Source organism: Phyllostomus hastatus, unplaced genomic scaffold (genome assembly GCF_019186645.2).
Source record: "Phyllostomus hastatus isolate PE091 unplaced genomic scaffold, TTU_PhHast_1.1 phas_scaffold_78, whole genome shotgun sequence".
NCBI classification, from domain to species: Eukaryota; Metazoa; Chordata; class Mammalia; order Chiroptera; family Phyllostomidae; genus Phyllostomus; species Phyllostomus hastatus.
Genome location: NW_025334041.1, coordinates 107,951,665 through 107,972,131, shown reverse-complemented (window position 1 = coordinate 107,972,131; position 20,467 = coordinate 107,951,665). Strand labels below are relative to the sequence as shown.

The 20,467-nt window shown below is 43.7% G+C and overlaps 1 protein-coding gene across 4 annotated transcripts in view; it reads right to left on the bottom strand.

Annotated features, from left to right (window-relative positions):
• The window catches only part of THADA (THADA armadillo repeat containing), a 286,751-nt gene that overhangs the window by 53,357 nt on the left and 212,927 nt on the right, over positions 1-20,467 (bottom strand). For all 4 annotated transcript variants that reach the window (XR_006784399.1, XM_045827761.1, XM_045827762.1 and 1 more), the window contains exon 31: positions 11,590-11,684. Coding sequence is in view for 3 of the 4 variants with exons in the window: in XM_045827761.1 (XP_045683717.1) it covers positions 11,590-11,684 (95 nt within the window). In the remaining variant the exon portion in view is untranslated. The remainder of the gene's footprint in view (positions 1-11,589; positions 11,685-20,467) is intronic.

Here is a 20,467-nt window from a genome sequence, read left to right as displayed (position 1 = left end):
TGCGACAGACTGGAGTAAGTCTCCAACTTTTTATTTTGTAAAGCAAGGATGTTAAAATCCTACCATCTATTATCATTTCATGAAAGAAAGGCTATCTTCGCACCAAAAGACTATAATTCATAGTGTCATCATACAGAACAATTCTTTAAAGAAACTTGGCTTTAAGAAAAATCTGCTGTAGTGTCAATTTGCTAGATTTTATTGTGAAAACATCACTAGGGACCAGCGTTAGGGAACTGTAGCTTTGGAGAGGCTGATAAAAGTTTCCTGAGGTTGATCTGTTTGGACAGCATGACTACCCAGAACAGAGCTTTCCCGGGAAGAAAACGAAGGGACTTTGCCTAAGCGGCTCAGGACAACGAGCAGAGGGTCCGGGTGAAGAAGCCCCGCTGCCGGTTCACACCATCCCCTCTGGTCAAGTCGCAGTTGTCAGTATTGGGTCTGCAACCCGAGCAGTGATTGCTACCTTCACTGGATTTCAAAGCTGCCACGCCCTAACCAACCAAGCAGGGTGCTGCTGGGAGGGAGCTGCAAGGGAGCATACACCTGGAGCAGGGGCAGCGGTGTGGTTCACGAATCCTGTTGTGTCATTTAGGGAAGTCTGTCTCCTCCCCAGAGGAGGCGCATGGCCCCAAAGGGCAGATCTGTGGGTCATTCATCTTTGATTTTCTAAGATACTCATATAGATTTGTTAGAATTTCTTTTCAATATATCATCATAATCTTAAAAAAAAATAAATGTTAATCTAACCAGCTTTAACAAGGGCATTCTGAAAAAAAAAATGTGGATGATGTCATTACCACATAATTATGGATACAGCTGCGTTTCACCAGAAGAGCATTTAATTTAGGTTAATTTAACTCTAAGCACTCAGCAAAGAGAGAGATTGGAAAATAACAATTAAAAGAGAGAGGGGAGTTTCACCTGGCATTCTAATCACTGAGTGGCATTCTAATCACTCCCAGAAGGGTGGTTGTGCTATCACCTGAGACTACTGGTTCTCAAACTTTAGGGGGCTCACCTCCAGAGTTCCTGATTCAGGAGGCCTGGGGCAGGTCCCCCCAAATCACATTTCTAACAAACTCCCCAGGGGATGCTGATGTTGCTGATGGAGGGACCACACTTTGAGAACCATTACCTCAGACCATCTGAGATCATCTGTGCCTCTCACAGTGTAAACACCTTGCCTTGCTGAGCATGTGTAATTCTAGCGTTTGATGGCACTTGTTTGTGTCGACCGGGACCCCTAATCATAACACAAGCCCTTCATCTAGTGCTCAGCTAAAGAGCTCCTGAGCATCGCACAGCTCCTGGCCTTCTGTTACGTCATGAACCAGAGAGCCCAGTTGTTTCTGTGCTGAACTGGCTGAGACAAAAGGGGCAAGAGGGAAGAAGTGCACAGGCCCAAAGTGAGGGCACTGTCTGGGCCCTGGCAGAGATGGCCATGAGGGAAGCGAAAGCCCGGTGATCACAGCAAACTTGTTTTACTTCTCAGCAGGGACCAGTATCCACGGAGGAGGAAGGATTCTCCTCAGGACCGAAGAGGCCAACCAAACAGAAAAAAATGTAAATGCTTTCACTGCTGTGGCACAAGTCACTTATTGGGGATGCTGTGTAAGTGGCAATACCCACTGTACTGCTGTGGTGGTCACTTGTCATTGAGGTACTGAGGAAGGTTCTTGATCCTGCCCGACATTGTACCCGCTGTTCTCTTTGCCTCAAATGAATGGATGAATGAATTTCTCTTTCATATGCGGTAAAGGCTCTGAATTCTCTGATGCCACTAGGTCAAGATAAGTTTGCAGCTGTAATTGTTCTGAAGTTTCTTCTATCCTCTCTCTCTCCTTTCCAGAATCGCTATCCTTCTTTAAAAAGTAAGGGGTGAGAAAATACAAAGCAGATTTCACTTTTAATGCACAGTGAGATGGCCAGCCTTTTCTACTTCAGAGAATTGTAGCTCCAGTTGGAGAGATCTGTAATCAGATCCAACCAAAGTTCTTATCTGAAACAGTTGATAAACTGGTTCTAAAAATAATCAGATGATAACTTGTACACGCCGTGAACGTTAATGCCCTGTTATGCAACTTCTCAGTAAAAAAAAAAAAAAATTATATTTGGAGCGAAAAGGAAACCATAGGAACTACAACAACAACAGCAAAAACTAACTGATTTACTAAATCTTGGCTTCTCCTTATCAAAGGGAAATTCCATTCTTCTATTCCATTCTGCCCCTCCCAGTAAACTGTAATCCTGACAGCAGGGGCCCTTCCAGTTACAAAACACATAGACTGACCTGCTGGAAGGAATTGGATTTAACTTTGTCTTGAGAGGCACCCTGAACTGGTACTATTGTTTATTCCTTGCCTACTTTGGTTTCTGGGTCTCTGAACCCCTTCATGCCCTGCTTACATGGGTGTGACCCCCATTACACACCCTTTTGAAACATTCCCTTCTTTCCTCGCCCCCCCCACCCATATATGCTCAAAGGCATGTATTTTTAAGTTCAAAATTCCCTATCTGCTTCTGCAAATATGATTTGAAGGCTATCTTGTCAACCCATCAAATAAAAACACAGTCCCTTCAGAGAACTCACCAGGCACTGTGTGGCTCCAACAGCTTTACTTCTTGCTTCCACCCACCACCCCTTCCCACCTCTGCCCAGCACAGGGAGGAAGTCAGGAAATACTTGAAGATAAACACATGACGACCCAAAGACTCGACTGCTTCTGGTTCGTTGAAAGTGGACTGCTCCTATGGACATGACTGGGAAGTCGGAAATACCCGTCATCACAGCTTAGACGTCTCTGTTTAATTCATCTTTTCCCTGTGAAGGACCAGGGGCTGCTCTTCCACCACAGGCAATTGATACAGTGTGAAATCAAGTTGAGAGGGGACAGATGGCTGGGGAGATTCCTTTAGAGAACCTCTGTCACCTCACCTGTAGTAAGAGAGAAGCTAGGGCTACCTATACCAGGGGCGTCGAACTCATTTTCACCAGGGGCCACATCAGCCTTGCGGTTGCTTTCAAAGGGCTGAATGTAACTTTAGCACTGTACAAATGTAACTGCTCCTGAATAGTTAAGCGAGAGCTTGGCGCTGCCGCTGGGTAGAAACAAGGTGCGGGGCTGGATAAAACAAGGTGGAGGGCCGGGCTCAGCCCGTGGGCCTTGTGTTTGCCACCTGTGCCCTATTCTCAGTCCCTTGCCAGGGCTACAGTTTACCATTCTGTGAGAAAGACTCTACTGAGAACGTTCCTGGCACCACTGGCCTGCAGACCGACACCTGTAGGAATGCTGCTGCAGGTGTAGTTTACAGCTGGCAAACCCTACAGAATCTGGTTGGACTGGGAATGCTCTTTCAAGTGAAGTCTGGCCCCAACACAGAGGCAGGAGCTGCCGTGAGGAAATGCTGCTGGGTGAGCAACGACAGTGACCCTGAGAGTGAGTGTGCCCGACACGGAACCAGCAGAAGCTCTGTCTCCACTGGGAATGTCATCCTGGATGTGATGAACATTCATTGCTTTGTTCTTGCTATCAATTTGACCCCCTAATAGCTACTTTTCTTCCAATGTTGGATTTTTCCTTTCTTGTCATATGACTTTTCAAGGCATTTTCACAATTTTTTTTCATGTGACCTTTACCCCAATCCTCTGATGGTATTATCCACATTTTACAGTTGAGAAACCAAGAAGTTTCAAAACAAACTGATGGAAGTGATTTTTGCTTCAGCTTATGAAGGTCTAACTCTTTCAGGAACTGCCCTTCTACCATAAACAACTAGAAAGCTGGGCAAAATGTGTGAAGTTGTTTTTGAACATTAGATGGGGGAATGCAAGACAGTGATCCCTGACAGAAGGCCAACAAGGCAATTGCCCCAGACTACTACCCACAGCAGAGAAACCTTGTAATACATGGGGCATCAGGTAGGGACTTTGGAAGGTTATCACTTTGTTAGTGGAGCTAAATTTGCACTCATTAAAGGCTCCTTTTAGATTGGATTCATCATAACAAAACTTAAAAACAAGTCTTAGAAGAATTCTGATTTGAGTATCTTATCTGAATATGTGAAGACATAATATTTTGATGACAGTACTCCTCAAATTAACCCACAGATTTAATACAATACCCGTCCAAATCCTAGCTGGTATCCCTCTCTCCATCCCTCCCTTCCTTTCTTTCTTCCCTTTTCTTCCTCCCACCTTCCCTTCCTTCCATTTGTTTTTTCTTTTGCAGAGATTGATGAGCTGACCCTAAAATCTGTATGAAAATGCAAAAGACCCACCCCTAACAATCTCGAATAAGAACAAAGTTGTAGGATTCACACATCCTGATTTCAAAAGTTACTACAAGGCAATAATTATTAAAACAGTGTGGTCCTGGCACAAGGAAAGATATACGGATCAATGGAACAGAATTGAGAGTTAAAAATTAAGTCCATGAATTTATGATCAATTGATTTTTTGACTGGGGTGCCAAGGCAACTCAACTGGGAAAGGATGTCTTTTTAACGAAGGGAGTGCTGGGACAGAGGACAGCCACATGGAAAAGGATGAGTGTGACTGGGCCTGTACCTCACCCCGATGCAAAAATCAACAAAAAACGAATCAAAGCCTAAATGTTAAGAAATAAAATTATAAAACTCTTAGGAAGAATACATGGGTACAAATCTTTGTGACCTTGAATTAGGCAATGGTTTCTTAGGTATAATATCAAAAGGATAAGCAGCAAAAGAAAAAATAGTTAATTTGGATTTTATCCAAATCAAAAACATTTTCATATCAAAGGACACTATTGAGAAGGTAAAAAGACAACCTACAGAATGGGAGAAAAGACTGGCAAATTGTATATCTGACAAGGGATTAATATCCGGAACACATAAGGAACTCTTACAACTCAAGAAGAAGACAAATAACCCAATTTAAAAATGGGCAAAGCATCTAAGTACTGCATACATTTCTCTGATGATATAGGCTTCCTTATACCTTCTTGAGCCATAAAAGCCGTCAGGGAAATGCAAATCAAAAGCACAGTGAAATACCACTTCATACCCATGCGGATGGCCATAATATAAAAGATGGGAGACACAGTAAGTGCTGTTGAGAATGTGGAGGAACTGGAAACCTCACCTGCTGCTGGTGGGAATGTGAAATGGTGCAGTCTCTTTGGAAACAGTTTGGCAAGTCCTCGGAAAGTTAAACTTAGAGATGGCACATAGCCCAGCAATGCTACTCCCAGGTAAATAAATACCCAAGAGAACTGAAAACATATATCCCCACAAAAACATGTGATTCAAGCAGCATTATTCTTAACAGCCAGAAAGTATAAACAACTCAAAAGTTCATCAACTGATGAATGGATATATAAAATGTGGTATATCTATACAATGGAATATTTTCAGCCATAATAAAGAATAGACTGTTGATTCATTCTACGACATGGATGAACCTTGAAAACATTATAAGCAAAAGAATCCAGACACAAAAGGCCACATGTTGCATGATTCCATTTATATGGAATGTCTAGAATAAGCTTGCTTAACTAATTTAAATGACATGGGCCACTACTGTCGGATTGTCTGTGACGAGTGCGGCTGCAGTGGGGCAGACAGGAACACAGAGCAATCAGAGATGTTCTGAGACCCCAGTTGCTCATTCAAATAGTATTTTACTCCTGGGGTAGAAAGGTGGTGGGCAAGGGGTTTTTGCGACATCATTTCGTTACGGATCCTGACACTCAGCCCAGCTCACGCTATTATGAGGTACTTAATTTTGGTCTTAGAAATGGGAAGCTGCCGAGGAGCCAGAACAGCTTAGCTAGTCCACTAACCGGCTGTGTGACCTTGGGCGAGTTACTTCACTGCTATAGTTTCCACTCCACCTCCAGATTAAATGGCCTCTAAACCCCACAGTTCTAAGGATTGTGGGTCTATACACTCAGCACCAGACTTGGAATTAATGACGGATAAACACCACATGAACCTAGCAATCTAATGATTCTGACTTCCAAAAGGCAGGTAGAAATCATCTGCTTATTTTAGGAGCTCACTGCTCCCTGGGAAAGACACTTTTGGCAAAAGCAACAGTTCAGATGATAGTCCCAGTGTTTTGGAGAAAAGCAAGTAATTTATTGACAACAAAGCCTATTTTTTTTTCCTTGAAATTTCATAGCTGCAGGCCCAGAAATACAAAGTCCCCAGAAGACTCTAAAAATATGTTCTCAATTCCCTTTTATCTCCCACCCAGAGCTGAGAGAATAGCACCAACTGTGTCATATTAAACACATCTGCATTCAACGCTGATAAAAGTGCATGACCGAGAGAACAGATAAGAATTGTTTTCAATTTGTTCAGATGGGATTGGTTAAATTTAACCTAATTAGACCAAGTAATCAAAGCAGGTGTTTGTAAGTTGCCAATGTTTTCATTCTCCATAATTGTTTGGCTGTACTTCCCAGGAACTTAGGTAAAGGAAGTTAATATGTCATAAAAATAACTGACCTTATACTTATTCATGTCACACATATTATTCATGTTCTAGGCAGTACAAATACAAGGCATTGTTGAGTACTTCTCACAGATTTTACCACTTAACCATCATCAGCATCTCAGCCGGCCTTTGGGAGGGCTTACGTTACCAAACTTCCATTATGTAAATACGGGCCGTAATAAATGAGAGTCTGTCTTCTAATCTTACACTGATTCACAGAGCACATTTAGACTATTGGCATTTAGACTATTTAGGAATTCTGCGTTCATAAGCCGGTCACTTTTAAGGTATTTAGAAGAAAAATAATAACAATAATAAAAGTTGCATTCCAGTTAAAACAAAATGTTTATTGCACTTGGCAAAATGGTAAGGCCGAACTATAAATCCTAACTAACAAAGAAACCACAAAACGCAGTCACCAGCAGCCTAGTGTTGGGAAGTGTTTTGTGCAGTGGCCGTAGGTCCACTTTCAAAAGGAAAAAGGGCAGGTGGCTGCCCAGGAGCGGTCAAGCTTTCTTTCTAGTAATTGCTCCAATCTTGGGCACGCCTCATATTACTACTCCACATGCCCTTGGGATGGGAGACAGAAACACAGGCGAGAAAGTCACCATAAAAGCATGTGTTCTGGAAGCCCTCGTAAAGGAGATCCCCTTCCTGAGGCCTGGGGATTCTGCAGGAGGGGCAGAAGTCCGAGAAGCTGAATCAAGGAGGAGGGCTCTAGGGCACCCCTCCCCGAGACAGTGAGCTGTTCTCCTGACTGTGGCCCTGATGGTGCTGCTGGGCAACAGTGTCCCGGCCAGCGAGCTTGGGCTCTGCTGTCTTAACACACACGTGATATTAGGCAGTTCTCTCTGTGCCCCAGTTTCTTTAAATCTAAGAAGGACCACTAGCACCTTCCCCATGAATGCATGTAAAATGCTTGGCACAGTACTTGGCATACACTTAAGTGCTCAATAAAGGTTGGTCATTATTATTATGTTCTCTAAGGAAGACAATATTGAAACTGTTTCCTGAAAATGAGAGTATGATGGGCATCCAACACACACTTCAGGGAAACAGCCTTGTGAGATCACTTACATGATGTGCAGTAGGATGGACAAATACTCTCCACCGGAAACATTTCTATGAAATTATGTTGTTTCTTTACTACTTTGGGATTAACTAATCCTCTTTAAGATCTGAAATTCATTACATGATCTATCATCTATCTATCTATTTATCTATCTATCTATCTATCTATGAAAGAACCAGATTGCATTAAATTAGCAAAATAGAGACTAGGAAAGGAAAAACCCTCATAAACCCACCACGAGAACTTAAACAGAAAGTCAGAAAGTGCAAATAGGTAAGAGGTTTGCTTAAATATTTGGTAAAAGAAAACGTTCAATTCAATAGATGAGAAAAAAAACAAATTTAAGGGGTGTGGGCATAAAAGAGAAATAGAAAGTCCATCTCTCAGAATAAGAGGGTAAATATTTAGTCAAGACTCAGATAGAATTTCAGTAAACAGATTATTTCAATGGAAAATTTCCAACCTGAGAGCAAATACTTTAAGTTGGGTTTAAAGCGAGCATGAAAGCTCTGTGTTCCACGGCCCTGCTCTAGCCTGGAACAGCCTCTGAGTCCTCGTGGCTGTTTGGCTTTTTCTTCCTCAGCCCCCCATCTCCACTGGAGACTGTAATTTTCTTTCCAGCAGGAAACTGATACATACTAATGATGACAGCTGGATTTGGAGGAGGAAAAAGAATACAGGGGACAGAGAGTCCCTGTGGGTTTAAATCACTTTACAACTCAAAACAAAACCTCCAGATTTGGAATTTTTAAAACCTAGTTAATAGCTGAGAAAACCTCAAACAATTGGGAAGTACTAAGATAAAAGTTTGAATTACACAAAACACATCATTATCTTAAGCTTTTCTAATCATCTTCCCTGCCTTTCCCCTTCACTGTTTTCCTCATTGTTTATGCCCCCAGCCCTTCAATGTGGTTCTGAGATATTTTAGAGGTAGGAGTAGCATTCCGAGGTCACTCGCAAAATAGTATTTGTGAGGAGATGGGCAGATCTTCCTCCATCCAAAAACATTTCCCTGAAATTGATATTGCTTCATTTCATTGGGAATAATTAATCTTCATATTTAGATATATTTATTGTTGAAATGTACATACATAAAAACATATGAATAAAACAGAATGATATTGTGTAAAATTAGATTAGTAAGAGGGAAAATAAGAAGAAGGAAACTCCCTCCCACTGCTCCCCGCCCCCCCAGCCTAATCCCACCACTTTTAACACTGTGCTGCCTTTTCACTCTAGTCTGGTCCTCCACTCCTCAACCCCCACCTCCCAAACCCTGGATGCTGCTGATCACAATGCCTGCATATATCTCCTTGAAATTCTGTGAATGAGTTTTCACTTACATTCTTTTCAGTGACAGTAGGAACTTGGCTTCATAAGGGTCTTCCTAAGCACTTGTTCTGGAGATGCAAAGCACATCCGTTACATCGGGCTTTGCATGTACTAGCTGACAACCACTCTGTGATATAGAGCCTATTATTATCCCCTTTTACAATCGAGAGCAACTGTCTCAAAGAGGTTAAATGGCTTGCTGAGGGTCACAAAGCCAGTAAATGGCAGACCTGGGAAGGAAACCCAGGGATCTGGCTTCAGAGCCTATATGGTATATGCCCTACTCTGAGTTTCGTGAGCCAACAATGGTGGTAGATATATACATATTTACAAATATACACTCATGATATAAACATCTGATTTGAATTCAGAAAATGAATTTAAATCTGATTGATACATGAATTGAAATAAGACTTGTATCTTGAAGACAACTGTTACTATTCTGAAAACTGAGGAAAACTCTGCATTTCAATCAGTTAATAAAAAACCCATTTAATGAGAGCCTGCTAAGTGCTTTGCTTGGGGACAAAGAATCTAAGGCATGACACATGTATTCATAGAGACAGACACAGATACACACACACACACCCAAATATCCTGTGGCTTATGAGGGCAATTCCCAAAGGGCTAGGCGAATCAGTACTTGTCCAACAGGAATATAGTATGAGCCATATATGTAATTTAGATTTTCTACTGGCCACATTTTTAAAAGCAAGGAGAAACCAGTGAAATTAATTTTAATAATACATTTTATTTAATACAGTATATCAAAAATATTGTTCTGACACATAACAAATATAAAAAGTCAATGAGAAATTTTACATTATTTTTTTTCACACGAAGGTGTGTATTTTATTCTCACAGAACATCCCAGCTGGGATCAGCCACATCTCAAGCGCCCAAGAGCCACCTGCGGCGAGTGTGGCGAGTGCTGGACGAGGTGCCGAGAGCTCGCCCGCCCCACCAGGATAAGGGTGAATGCGCCCCACCACCTCCACATCCTACTCTGCAGTCACGACTCTAAAAGGAAGAATGCACTGATGCAAGTGAAATACTTTTGCATAATAAATGAAAGCTTATGATCACATTTGGGGTATAAACTCTAAATAATGTGAGTTTGGAGGAAAGAATGATTCAAAATGGCCAGTCATCTTTATGGAGGAGCGAAAGGACAGGCAACTGGAGAAGACAGAGGGTGTTTTACAACTTTCAAGGGTTGAGCCTTCCAGACAAGGGATAAGGGTGCAAATATATCAAGAAAAGCTTCGTTCAACTAAACTTTTGATTACAGCCAACCACACAACTCTTGACAGGATCCCACTGATTGGACCTGTGAATAGTAAGCAACTCTTTCATGGCCAAGGCCCTTTAGACACTAAGCAGAGAAGTATTATGAAGCTATACGGAATTTGGATTGAAATACAGAAATGATGGGAACCCCAAACAACGTACCTCTGGCAACATCTGATTTATAATCTCTGGATCCCAGTTAGCTCAAGTGTAAAATACAGCGGACACAACCTCGAGGTCTCTTAGAGCTAGGGTGCCTGTAATTTATTGTGCAAACCTGGACACTTTCAAGAGCAAAAGGGGGCACTATTAATAATTACACCGGGACAAGAGGAATAAACTAGGACTGTTTTACAGCCATAAAACTCTATGATCCTATTCTGCCGAACGGATACAACCGCTGCCCTTATGGAGGGATGTGGAGCTGATGAAAGTCCAGGCATGTTCTTACTGCCTCTGCATGGCCACAGGGGCTTTGTGGGCTAATGTGCATTGATCCGGGCGAGGCGGTTTCGCACCTCCCCCTCAAAGCATTTTAAATTGGTTTGAATTTGGGAACAGGGTTCCATCTGGACAGAGCTGGACTCTGACAGCCTGAATATATTTACTGAAGACAACAAATCATTGACAGACTAAATTTAACAGAGGAAAGGCCTGGCCTGCTTGTACTCAGAATCTGACTTTGTAATTGTAGCCTCCTTTAGACAGGCCTAATCAATTAGAAGAGGCTGATTTTAACCAGTTGCAGGCTCATTACCCTGCATTCCAGTTTGTGTTGACGAAAATCAGTTTCAGTCTGTGGCCTGGAACTCATGTACAGCACTTCCTGTGGCCTCTTATATAAACACATCAAAAAATTTTTTATTTGGAGTTGCCCTTCTCCCTTTTAAGAAAACCACTTTGTGAATCATGATTAAAATAGAACAATTGTATGTGGATCTGGGGCCCATACCAGGAAACATACATGACCAGGGAACATGTATAAAGTCAGAGCTGAGGGGTGGATCTGAGACCGTCTCAATACCTAGGCTCTGGCAGTAAATGGGTCCTGCTCAGTTATCTCCACAGAGCAAAACAGAAAGAACTCTTAGTTATTGAAAATGACGACCTTTCAAAGAAAATGCCGAAATAAGGGAGAGCCAAGGTCTCAGAAACGCAGAGGTTATCTGAGTCCACTCTTCCTGAAAGACCAAATAGAAAATAAACAGCGACCTTCCAACTAAACAAGGACACGTTTCCCTGAGAAGCTCCTACGAGGAGACCATATGTCACTATGTTTAATTTTGATGTGTGGTTTAGTCTTAAAAGTAGAAGGTGGGGGCGAGTGTGTGGTAGAGGCACTCAAAACCCCACCTACATTTCAAAGACCTGTAACCATTCCAAAATATGATATAACCATGAATCATACCTGGCTGGTTGCCTTTTGTGGGTTTGTCGAGGCAGCGAGTCAACAGGAAGAGAATATCAATATACACGGCTCTGGTCACCAAACATGGGTTTTGCCTAGAAAGGTAAAGAATAGAAAATAAATTGGTATTTTCTCTCCTTGAGGCCTGGGTCACAGAAAAGAGAAAATGGGTATTTTCTACCAGGTATGTCATGAAGTGTGTGGAGTTATAGGGAATGCTAAAAAAGAACAGAAAATCACTCATGGTGAGAATACATCAGTAAGTCAAGCAGGAAAAAGAAACCCTAAAGCACATGGTGGAGGTCAGGCATAAGCTTGTACAAAATGTAGAAAACCTGTGCTCTGGCTCCAAATAAAATAAACTGAAAATAAACAAAACCAATGTCCTATCCAAGTTATTCAAAAACAAGGAGACGGGGTAGGGGGGTAGGGGAGAGCCATATTCTGTTATTTTCTTCTTAAGTGAACACATTCAGGGGGAAAACCACTGGCTATGAGTATCACCGATTCAGCATTTTGGAGAAGGGAAACCGCACTCACATGACAAACCGCATCTATGGACTTAAAAGTGACCAGCTGGAAAACACACGGACAAAGGCACTGACAACACTGCAACACGCATTCCCAATAAGTGGAATATTTTCTTCTCCCAATAAATGGAGCAGTTCATTGTGCTCTTTGACCCACACGCTGGAAAAAGGTAGTGGGCTCAGATTTAGGGGTCCAGATAAAAAAGGAAGAATGAAGATTCTCTTCGGAGAATGGCACTAAGGTCCCCAGCTCCGAGCCTCAGTTCATCCTGACTGTGCATGAAAAGGGCCCAGACCTCCTGGGCATGCTCACAATTCAGCACAAGCGGTAAGAACAGTAGGGACAGATGTGGGTTTAAGGCCTGGCTTTGCCATTTATCTCTGTGACCTGATCAGACTCCTGACCTGTGCCATGGGAACGCTGTTCGGGGTGGCACAGCAAACTGGACTGCCCTTGCCCTTGAGTGTTCACTGCCTGCCCGTCTCGGCTTCCAACATGAGACTGCGGAAAGGCACTGGGGTTCTGGCTAGTGGATCTCCATTTCCTGATCCCTAAACCCATCCTCCTCATTCCCTATAAATTAAGTTCACCATTTCCCTGAAGTTTATTCCACTCTGTCCTGACTGCCCATATCCTGGGGCTGCCATATGTTCTAGCACAGACAGCAAACCAGGTACTTTAGAATTAAAACAAAACTGGCTTGCTGTGTTCAAGGTCTCTGTCGCTGACCTGCCTCATTTCTGTCCCGTTGACTGACCCCCCACCTCCCCCACAGTCCTGCCCTGCCATAACTTCTAGTTTATTTGTACACCTCATGCTCGGCCTAATTTCATAACTGCACCGGGTTATTTTTTCAAAATTAGTTTTAAAATACAGGTAACACATGCTCATGGTATAAAAATAATTCAAACAGTGGAAAACGGCACAGTGTGAAAATGAAGTTCCTTTCCACGCCCCGCCCCCTCTACCCGTAGTCCGCTCCCCGAGGCAACCATTATTATTACCACTGAGGATATCCTTCCAGGTACATCCTGTTCGTTTACAAGCACCTACCTAGAGCCACCCGCTTGTTTATTATTTTTACACAAATAGTGACTGACTATATATAGCCCGTCCTAACTGAACATTGTCAATAGGTTCTGTGACTTTCAGTGAACGGTGAAACCAGTCCTACCAGAGGCTCACAGACACCACCAGGAGTTGGGTTCCCACAGCACCCCATCAGCATGGCAACAGGCCAGCAGGGAAGGAAGCGGCGGTGGCGGAGGCCCCGCTGCACTAACTCCTGAGCGTTACTCTTTTTTCACTGATATATTTTGGATGTCATTCTATTAACCATATAGAGATTTGCCTCATTATAAAAAATGGTTGTAAGCTGCTCCATTTCATGGGCGTGCCAATCCTCTATTGAAATGATGCAGACTGTTTAAGGTACTTTGCTAAAGCAATGCTGTAATAAATATATGTGTTATCAGGTTTGTGCCTATAAATGAGTACTCAGAGAGGAAATTCTTAGAAGCTGAATTGCCGTATCAAAATATTTGCACATTCAAAATTTTGATTGATTTTGACAAGATGCTTTTCCAAGAGACTGTACCAATATACATTTTCACCAACAGTATGTAAGAATTCTGGTTTTCCTACAACCTGGCCAGCATAGTGCATTGTTAAATTCTGACTTTTTTGCCAACATGAGAAGAGAAAAATACTATCTCATTATTTTTAAATCACAATTATCTTACTATAAGTGAGGTTGAACATCACTTCATATGCTTTTCAAAAAAGATACTTTAATCTTCTTTTCTGTGAACTGTATTCAAATTCTATGTACACTACATTAAATTGGCCTTCTTAGTGATTTGTAGGAACTCTTTGTATATTAAGGAAATCTGCTTTGCCATGTGTTACAAATATGTTTTTGTAGTTTATCATTTGTCTTTCAACTTTACTTATAATTTTATTTTGCAGTTCAAAAATGTTTAGTTTTATGCAGTCAAATACATTAGTTTTTTACTTACTTCTCCTGGGTTTTATGTCATGCTTACAAAGCCCAACCCTTCTCCAAAATTTTATTTTTATATATATATTTTTTAATTTTTCCTCTAGAACTTTCTTCTAGTATCTTGCAGTTCTATTCTTTTGTTGTTGTTAAATACTTTTATCTATTTGAGTTTTTTACCCCCAATCCTGCCCCTACCTTTTGTCCCTATCTAGCTTCCCCCAGGTCTCCCAACCATAACTGCCTATCCTTACCCTTCTGCCCACTATGAAAAGCCCACAGTTGACGAAAACTTCTTTAATGACATTGTTTGCAATTCCAGCATTCCCACTGTTTAACAGGGAGGAAGGCCCTCCCCTACCGAAGAAAGGGCTACTCAAGAAAGGAAGGAAGAAAACCCAAAGCAGGGTAGCTGGGCATCCAGCACAGGGCTGAGTAAGCGCCTGCAGAGAGCAGGTGGGACGCCTCCCGAGCATCCACCTCTAAGTCAGGTGCTGGGCGGGGATACACAAGATGATTTCTGACCTCAGAGAATGTTGTATAGTTACATACAGACAAAAACAAAGTCAAGCTTTGGGAAAGGATATACAGAGTTAAGCACAAGAAGAAATCAGGGTGGACCAGAGAGATGAAAAGTGTTGAGGAAGATCAAATTCCAACGGGGTCCTGAAGGATGGGAAGAATTTAGACAAACAAAGTTGACAAGAAGGTCATTTTGAGAGAGGGCGATAGATGTGGAAAGGAGTTATTCTGGCTTGTCTGGGGAGACCAGAGTGGGAAAATGAAAGAACGAGTTGAGAAGGAGGGAACAAGAGCAAGGCAAGCAGGCCTTCGGAAGATGCTTCATGCTAACTGGACGCTTCTTAAAACACAGTGCCCGCTCCCATGTGGCCTCGCAGAGTCACAGCTTCCCACCCTGGATGTTTTTCTGTCTGTGGAACCACAAAGGGAAGTGTTGGGGGAACTGGTTTGACTCGCAAGTCTGATGAGGACCTTAGTTTCCATAAAATTTTTAGCTAAGCTAATTTTTTTTAAACTTCTAAATGAATACAGGAAAGTTTGCCAATCTTTAAAACCCCCTGCCAGGCTGGTGTTCTGCATCTACTCCTGACCTGGCCTAGGCTGGTGACCTGGGACACTCTAGGGACCATGCAGACCGCGCCCAGAACGCGAGGCTCTGCGCCAAGTCCGAGGTAGCCCATGAGATCATGGGAGGCTCCCTCAAATGCTGCTGCTTTTGCTTCCATAAAACAGAGAGGATCCGGGCCACTGAGGAGTCCATCCGTGGCTGCTCCTTGGAGACCGACTCAGAAAGAGATTCTGGCATGCAGCCCGCCATTCACGGCTCCACCCCTGAGCACCGCCACAGCCGCAACCACAGCCACACAACATCCCTGTCTGGAGTCGGAGCTGGGCTTCACTCTGGACTGGCTTCTAAGTCAGGAAAATAAGTTTTCTCTCTTTTTCTCACTATTACTTGGTGTTTGTTCTGACTTGGAAAAGGTACACTGTGAGTGCAGGGTGAGCCAGAGGTTTGTTCTCAGTCTGTCAAGCCACTTTGATGATGGGAATAAAATCCTGGGAAGAGCAAGCCAGCTGGACAGGAAACCAAGCCACAGGGTTTTGGTGGGTTTGGGGCTTTTTTCTACCCCCAAATGGAAAAACCCTGGCATGGGGCATGGTATAGTGAAGATTTAGTGTTTTAAAAAACCTGAAGTAGTCTGGGTCTAACAGATGGGCTGAAAAACAGCGTAATGGTGGCTTTAGAGGAGTAGCAAGAGTCAGGTACCACAAGGACTAAGTTTACATATATAAAATGAAACAAAGGGCTTGTTAAGAGTCTTGCTTTCTTCCACTTTTTTATCATTTGTCTCTTGACAAATATCTGCCCAAGAACCTGATTAATATGTTTCTGCCTTGGGAAATCTCTGAACTTCATTAAACCTCCTGCCCTCTCTCCTGGAAGTTGGGGGGAGGCAGAACGCAGGGTGAAGAGAGTAGGGCTTCCCAGACACGTCCACAATGGCTCCAGTGTCTAGAGGACAGCAGGAGCTCTCGGGAAGTCTGTGATAAATTATTCACTTCTCCTGTCCCTTCCGGAATCCCAGTGGCTGCAGAGCTTTTTAACTGAGGACCATTCATTCAGAAAACACTTACTAAGGGACAACTAAGAGCCAGGAATAGTGCCAGTGTTTGGAAATATGAAGATGAAATGATTCAGAAACGTAGTCACTGCCCTCAAGGAACTTCGAGTTCTGAATAGTGTTTTTCAGACTATAGGTTATGACCAATTTTGTTGGTTATGCAATCAACTAGTGGGTAGTGACCAGCATAAGAGGGAGAAAGGAAAGGAGGAAAGAGGGAAGGTGAGAGAGGAAGAAAGAGGAAGGAGAGAGCAACCTAGGGAAGGGAGGAAGGAGAAAAATACAACCAGAGTGCACCGAAGTCATAGCATTGTTTCCTTCACTTGTAAAGTCCTGGCCCAGAATGAATTTTAACACATTTAAATGCAAAATATAAATGCAATAATTTTAAGTGAAAATATTGATTGATTTGTTCTAACTCGTTTCTTTTTCTTTTCTAGGTAATAAGCCACCACCCTACATTATACTAAATGGTATCAGTAGGGTTATGCTTGGTATCCGAAATGATGTGTTGAGAGAGAACATTCCTGAAATTAAATATGCTGAACCTTGAGTAAATTCCCTGTTTCATTTTTAGACTGTTCATATCTTACACAGACATTACTTAAATTTCAAACTGTGCAAGATCGCATGAATACATGCACACACGTGCATACACACTCGCAGCACACAGCTACACATTAGGTCACGTGTCCAATGGATTTTTTGTTGTAAGTGGCTGTCAGAAACACTTGAAAGTCACTAGTTCAGTGGGCGAAACACATAAAAACCACATCCGAGTATGACGAGTGCCCGGAAGGAGGGGTTGACAGAGTGAAAATCCAAGATGGTGGCAGAGGGAACCGTTCGGTGTCCCTGGGTGAGTCTGGAAGTGACTTGGTGGAGAGCTGGAGAGTGAGGGAGAAGCTGGGACACAGACCACGGGCAGAGTGACCACAGCAGAGGAAGTACAACATGTCCAAAGACTTGGGCACATGACATGTTTGGAGAGTAACAATACGTGCAAAAGGGAAGAACAGCAGGAAATGATAGAGGATGAGTGAAATGCCTCAAACAGGAGGGCTTAGGAGAGACCTTTAAAAGCTCCAGTCCTTACTGGTATGGCTCAGTGAGTTGAGCATTGTCTGTAGAACGAAATGTCACTGGTTCAATTCCTGGTCAGGGCACGTGCCTGGGTTGTAGGCTTGCGAGAGGCTACTGATCGATGTTCCTCTTTCACATTTATGTTTCTTTCCCTTTCTTTCTCCCACCCTCCCCCCCTCAAAAAATAAGTAAATACAATTTTTTTTTAAAAAAGTTCTGTTTCTAATACTCATTTCATGTTTAAAAAAACCCTCCAAAGAGCTGAAGTTCCCAGTGGGACCCCATCAGCCCCATCCACACCAGAGAGCTGGGATACCCACTCACCACTGTGAAGCCTTGGTGGCTCCCCGGAAGGGACAGAGAGTTTACTTTGGATACACGAACCTCTTCTACAAGAGCACACTGCCATCGCCAGAGGCTGGAAACAGCTGTTCTGGCTTCATGCTGCTAGCGTCTGTTAAGGTCACTAAGTCAAGAGACTGTACATGGACTTCAACAGAGTCAGGGGCTGAGGTCACTCTAGTTCCCAGGGAACTATGGCCCCAGAATCTTGATTAGACTCACGGCTTAACTTTATTCATCTAGAAACATCTACTGAGCACCATGGGGGATATCCTCATGGACAGAAAAGGAGAGAGAGGACAAAGTCCCGCCTTTCCAGAGCTTAGGATCTTGTGCGCGTGTGGATGTGGGGAGGGTGTATGTGGAGGAAAGCGAAACACACATACAACCATCAGAGGGAATGTCAGTAAGGACGGGGGTCTGGAGACAGGGAAGGATTTGGCCAGAGAAAGGAAAGAAGGAATTCCAGGCAGGAGAGTGAGCTGCAACAAAGATACAAAGGCGGGGACCTGCTTGCCACATGCAGGGAAGAATGCAGACTGGAAAATCAAACAGGTGCAGTGGATGAGCCTGATGGCTTAGGAAGACCCTGGGTCTTAAGCCCTAGCAGGGGCTCATCACAACCCATTGCAGGCTCTTCCTCTAATCTTGGCTCTGCATAGGCCCACTCCTACTCAGATCTCCTCTGTTCTCAACGACAGTGAGCAAAAGGCATGGCAGCCTCTCACCACAGAGCCAGCGGAGGAGTTATTGAAGCTATGTCCTGGGGACCACCCTCAGGCCTAAAATAGGCCGGGAAGAAGAGAACCAGAAGAGAGAGAAAGTGGGTGGGGAATAAGGAGAGGGAAGGCAGGTAAGAAGCGGGGGGAAGGGAGCAGAAAAGAATAATGATGGAGAGAAAGTGGTGGTGGAGGGAGAGGGAAAACTAGTCTGTAACACATTCCCACATCCTGTCCTGGACCCCACCGCTTGACAGCGTCCAGCTGCGCCATGTCCTGTATTTAAAACTCACTTCAAAGCCTGCCTCTAGGAAACCTCGTCTGACCAACCATCGGAAGACAGCCTCCGAGGATGATCTACATGGCTGACTCGACACAGGGCATCTTGTTGACCTCTCTTTGGTCTCTCCGAGACCCTGCTGGCCATCCCTGCAGTCCTTGTTCACGTCTCTGCAATGGCGGCCGTCTGCAGACCAGACGTTGTCTTTCCTTTCTCTCGGTTACAAAAGGAAGAGCCGCTGCGGGAAGGAGCCAGGAGGTACTTCTTTGAGGCAGGCCACATTCCGTCACACAAATGTGGAAGTGTAAATGAAATAAAAAGGGCTGCTCGCCCCCTTCTGATTTCCCTCTTTACCACAGCCCCCAGCCAAGCAACCATCACATGGCATTCTTAGAGAAACAATAGGGCGTTTGTTTAAACCAAGATGCCAAATGGTCATGAATTGCAGAATATATATTTTTAAACAAGTTATTTTCCCCCCACTGTAACATCCAGAATTTAGATGTGCACGCAGGGCCAGCTGGCAGCAGCATGCAGGGCCTGGCTGGCTACCCGGGGCTGCTCGTTTACCTTGCCCTCCCTGGGGCGGGGGGATGGCAAACTGCGTTTTTATGTTATGCTCCAACTTCCATCCAGCCTTTCTTGGTCTGGAGCTTTTCAAGTGTTTATACTCACAACCCACACATATAAGCTGCTCCATAGCCCTCCTACTTGGATTTTCCTTTTAAAGTGAAGCCATCTTCGTGCCCTGTTCTGGTGGTGGACCAGTTTATAGGGGATTCTTACCAAGCTGCCAGGCACAAAGCAAGAGGAACGTGAGCTGTGAGTTTGCCCAGGAAGGAACCGAGTGTCCCAGCCACGTACTCAGAGCACGAGGGGCCCTGGAGAAGCTGCTTTTGTTCTTGGGGGATGGAGTCCAGCATACAGAGGGCTTTCACCACTTTACCAGGGTCCTGGTAGGACTCAGCATGGCCCAGGCAGTCTGCAGAAGGCACCTCTTAGGTCAGGGTTGAAGTCACAGGCGCCTCTGCCTCCCTGGAAACGCCACCGCTCGAGAGGAGCCCACGGCCTCCACGCTGAGGCTTTGCCTTGCCCTCCGCTCAGGCTCACCTGCCTTGTCGAGGGCCCCCAGGGAGCCTCCCACACCCCAGAGGCCCTCATATTTTTCCATCTCTCTATGAGGCATCTTTTTCTCATTAATGTACTAACACTCAAGTTATGTGCAGAGAATGAGGAAAAAGAGACCTTGTGTGGGACTTGGGATTTGTTCAAAGCCTGGGGAAACCGTTTTAGAGGGTGTATGTTTTTTATTCCTTTTATGAGAGATGCATGTTTCCCCCCCTCTGTGACTTGTTTAAAAGTAAAGTTTAATATGCTGCCAGAGAAATTGCTGGTTAATAACTTAATAAGCTATGTGCTAGGAATTATGGGAGAAAAGTAGTATCCAAGAGCTTTTATTGTACAGTTTGGGGCTTGGAGGATATATAGCTTCAGTTATTATATAAAATGTGAACAGAAGTCTCCTTTCTTTTCAAGCTTTACTTTCTCCCCGGGATTACAGAAAAAGATAAGTGAGGTGAAGGAAAAGGAAAACTTCTAGAAGCTGCATGAGAATCCTGTATGCAGATGACGAGGTGAGAACTTCAAACAGCATGGTCAACAGAACCGTGCTAATGTGAACTTGGCAGAGCATACACTTGTGACATTGGCCCTGGCCATAATAGTAATAATGATAATAATCATGTCAAGTGTTCTTTATTAAAAGTTTAATCTTCAAAAG